The sequence below is a fragment of the Austrofundulus limnaeus genome, unplaced genomic scaffold (assembly GCF_001266775.1).
Source record: "Austrofundulus limnaeus strain Quisiro unplaced genomic scaffold, Austrofundulus_limnaeus-1.0 Scaffold17, whole genome shotgun sequence".
Classification (NCBI taxonomy): domain Eukaryota; kingdom Metazoa; phylum Chordata; class Actinopteri; order Cyprinodontiformes; family Rivulidae; genus Austrofundulus; species Austrofundulus limnaeus.
In genome coordinates this window covers 2,047,485-2,051,149 of record NW_013952419.1, presented here as the reverse complement: position 1 = coordinate 2,051,149, position 3,665 = coordinate 2,047,485, and the positions used below count along the sequence as shown (strand labels likewise).

General features: G+C 40.5%; 1 protein-coding gene across 1 annotated transcript in view; it reads left to right on the top strand.

Annotated features, from left to right (window-relative positions):
• Window positions 1–3,338, top strand: part of LOC106514122 (protocadherin Fat 3) — a 93,590-nt gene extending 90,252 nt beyond the window's left edge. The window contains 1 exon segment of the mRNA XM_074559731.1: window positions 2,432–3,338. Coding sequence (XP_074415832.1) covers window positions 2,432–3,186 — 755 coding nt within the window. The 3' untranslated portion in view covers window positions 3,187–3,338.
• Window positions 3,339–3,665: the final 327 nt, after the last annotated feature.

The window sequence follows — 3,665 nt, the reverse complement described above, 5'->3', positions numbered from 1 at the left end:
ATTCAGTTGTTGCCAGGACAGTTTCATCATCAAACATTTTTTTTGTCATATTAGATGTTTGTTTCGTTTTGCAGTTCACTGACAGCATGTCACCAACCGCAGAGCAAGAATGATATTTGTGTAGAGTTTGTCAAAGTGAATATTGTGAACTATGAGAATATTTCACTCTCTTTCAAACTTAATTTGGAAATATTTCAACACACAACTCTGATGCTTTAGCAGTGTACCATGCTGGCAAATGGTCTCCAAAGCTTTGTGGTTTGTTGGCATGCTTTGTTTAATGAGTATTTCTGTCCACATGTGTCCACGCGCACCCCAGGAGTTGGTGCTCCTCAGCACACTAATGAAGCATAGCCTTTAGCCCACACAGAGACCAACCCCTCTGGCTCCTCTCACTCCATCAATATACCTTTTCACTTACAGCTCATTAGCCCAGCTATGAATTATGCAACCTGTCTGCTGTAGTTTGTAAGAAGTTGTGGGATACTTTGGAGTTCTTGCAGTTTATTTCAAGTGATGCGCTCTTGATGGATTTGCATTTTATTGCACCAGACATGAGGATGGCCATACCACCCTGAACACGCCAGATCTCATCTGATCTTAGAAGCAAAACAGGGTCAGGCCTGGTTACTTGCATGTGAGACTGCCTGGGAATGTCAGGTGCTGTATCAGTATAGTTGAGCCCACATCGGTCAGTAGCAATAGAAAACCTTTGACCATAAAATGTCATAGGTCACCTAAGGATGCCAAATCAAACATGGGGATGGAGTACTTTTGTAAACCCATAGAAGAAATTCTCCAGTAAGCATCAGTGACTGGTACATTTTCAAAAACTACAAGGTCATATGTTCATTTCAAGCACATAGTTATCCATCCATTGATCCATCATAGAGTTAAATAACACTAGACTGAGCCTCAACTACATGGTGGAGCAAAAATGGCGACCAAACAGGGCGACAACTCACAGCCAACAAAGCATTTATTTGATTAATAGCAAAAACAACTAGATATGTGTCACAAATTATCTGTAATATTTTTACAATAAACTAATTTAATTGTTAATTCTGTTAATTTCATTCAACAATCATGTAAAACAGCAAAAAATATTGTTTATAGGTAAATAGGATCTAAACAAAACCTGGACAGTAACTTAGATTTTTTTTAGCTAGTTTACTAATTTTGACTTTAAATGGATATAAAGTATATTAATTTTTTTCCCAAATTGGCATGTATAATTTACCAGTAGACACCTGTTAACTGTGACACTTTAGGATAATCTTTCTACTGATATTGGCTAACCATCTTCTCAACAGGTCAGGCTTGTCCAACAGAAATGTAAAAATGGTAAATATATTATATTGTGTTACATGGTGTAAATATTGTAAAAATCAGAGGCAAAGCCAGCTTTTGATATTTAATAATTTGTCCTAAATTATAGCATGATTGTAAATACTGTAAAGCAATATGCTACAGAAGCTAATGTCTGCTAACCAATTCAACAATTAACATTGGCTTTATAAGCTTAATTTAATTTTTAACTGTTACATTATTACTGTCATTTCTGATCAGATCACATCCAAACTGAAGTAAACAAAATAAAATCTGCTGACTTTTGAAATGAAACACATTTTCCTGTTTCTTGCCTGTTAATAAATCCATATCAAAACTTTCTGACATTAAATAACTTTTATACACTCTAATTTATTAAAACAACTTTTGCTAATATTATTAGTTTTTACAAGTTTTACATAATAAGCCATTATTGTTTGCTACTTTGCCAATATGTACAGCAAAGGTAAATCCAATTTGAGTAAAAATGGAGTGWTACACACTGCTTTGTGTATCTGTTACCTTGACTTACAATAACCAGCATTTTTTTCACTCATTCTTCAAAATAGAGATTTCTCTGACTACTGTGTAGTGCAGGTCAGATACTAACCACTCAAAAGTACTCCACATAACCCTTATTCAAAAACAAAGGTTGTGTTTTTTACGGTAGCTGAGATAAACTCTGCAAGAATTTGAATTACAAAGAAAGTTGTTGCATCAGCCCTTGAGTAACTGACACATAACAAGGTTTTTTTTACTGGGGTCACCTCAATCTGCCTCCTGAATAAAAGATGATACTGTTATTTTAAATGTGCAGTGAGTTTACAGATGTGACACCTTCCAGTGTATAATCTTGTTGACAGATAATCTCATTCTACAAACGCTGACCATAAACAGAGATTGTTAGTAGCTCACACATTACAGTGTGAACTTAATGCCTCCGGTAATTTTGCTTCATTAGTTTTTATAGAGTAAGTCCTTGGGCTTTAACGCAGCATGTTAGCTTGGACACTTTTTCAACTCCTCATTAAAATCATGCTTTTTGTCCATAAAATTCTTTTAAGCCACTTATCATTTTTGTGGGGATTCTTTTCTTTTTCAGCATATCAGTGGGAGACTTCCTTTCATGCTTCGAGCTGGTTGTCACCATCCCGGCTCCGTCCTCCAGAGCTGGGATCCCATTATGACCTCGGTGACGCTGAGCAGAACATCAGGCGCGGAGGCAGCACGCGGTCCCTGCAGCTAGACTCTAAAATGATGAGTTACGGCTGCGACAGGGGCCACGAGTGGAGACAGGAGAGCCGGAGGAGGACCTTCCAGTGGGAGAGGAATCGTTCAGGCGAGTGGGAGCGAAAACAAACTGTGTGCATAGAAGAACAGAGGCGGCGCGAAGGAGACGGAAAGGACACGGCGGCGAGGGGCAGGAACATKGCAGCGCAGCACAGACACCACCTGCCTCTGCACGCCACCGACAGCTTCGAAGACAACACTTCGCCCGTTTACGAGGAGTTCCGGGAGTCCAGTTGTGACAYGGAGCAAAACGAAAACACGGAGAGTCCTTACGACACTCTGCCCCCAACTCGACGGGCCTACGAAGGATACCCGCCCAGCCCACCGGGCCTCAACCTGCACCCAGCTCAACTCATGCCCCCGTTAAGGGCGTGGGACCTACAGGCTGGGGAATGGAGGGGATCGCAGGAGGGTCAGGGACAACTCGGATCTGCCGGCCTGCCAAGTTCTGGGGACGAGCTAGAAAGACTGCTGAACCTGGTGTCGCTCCGAGCCAGGAGAGCCACMCGGGTGAACAGAGCCTCAGCTGGATCGGAACCAGCAACAGACTGGGATGGGTTTAAATGAGTGCAGAGAGAAAAAAAACTATGTTTAATATTCTGTTTATAAATTCAAGAGACAATGATTCTGACTTTTATAGTGTGCCATGTAAAAAAAGTCTTGAACAAAACCAACAGCTTAAAAAAAACAACAAAAAATAAAAAAACACACACTTCTTACATTCTGCATTATTATCTTGGTGTAAACAAGCACTAATCCACCACCAATCCCCTGGATTTTCAAACGCTGGAGAACGAAGAGGAAGTGTTTGTGTGTTCTCAAGACGTCTTCACCTGTGCTGCATGAGAGTTGGCTGGGATCGGCTGCAAATCCACGCTTTTACATTTTATTATTTAAAGTCACTGAAGCGATGCATTCAGAGCCTCCCAGCCTCCCTTACATTTCTGGATCATTCCAATGTACCCTCACATTATTGAGTATTTTATACATTGTTCCACTGCATCACACACACACACACACACACACACACACACACACACACACAC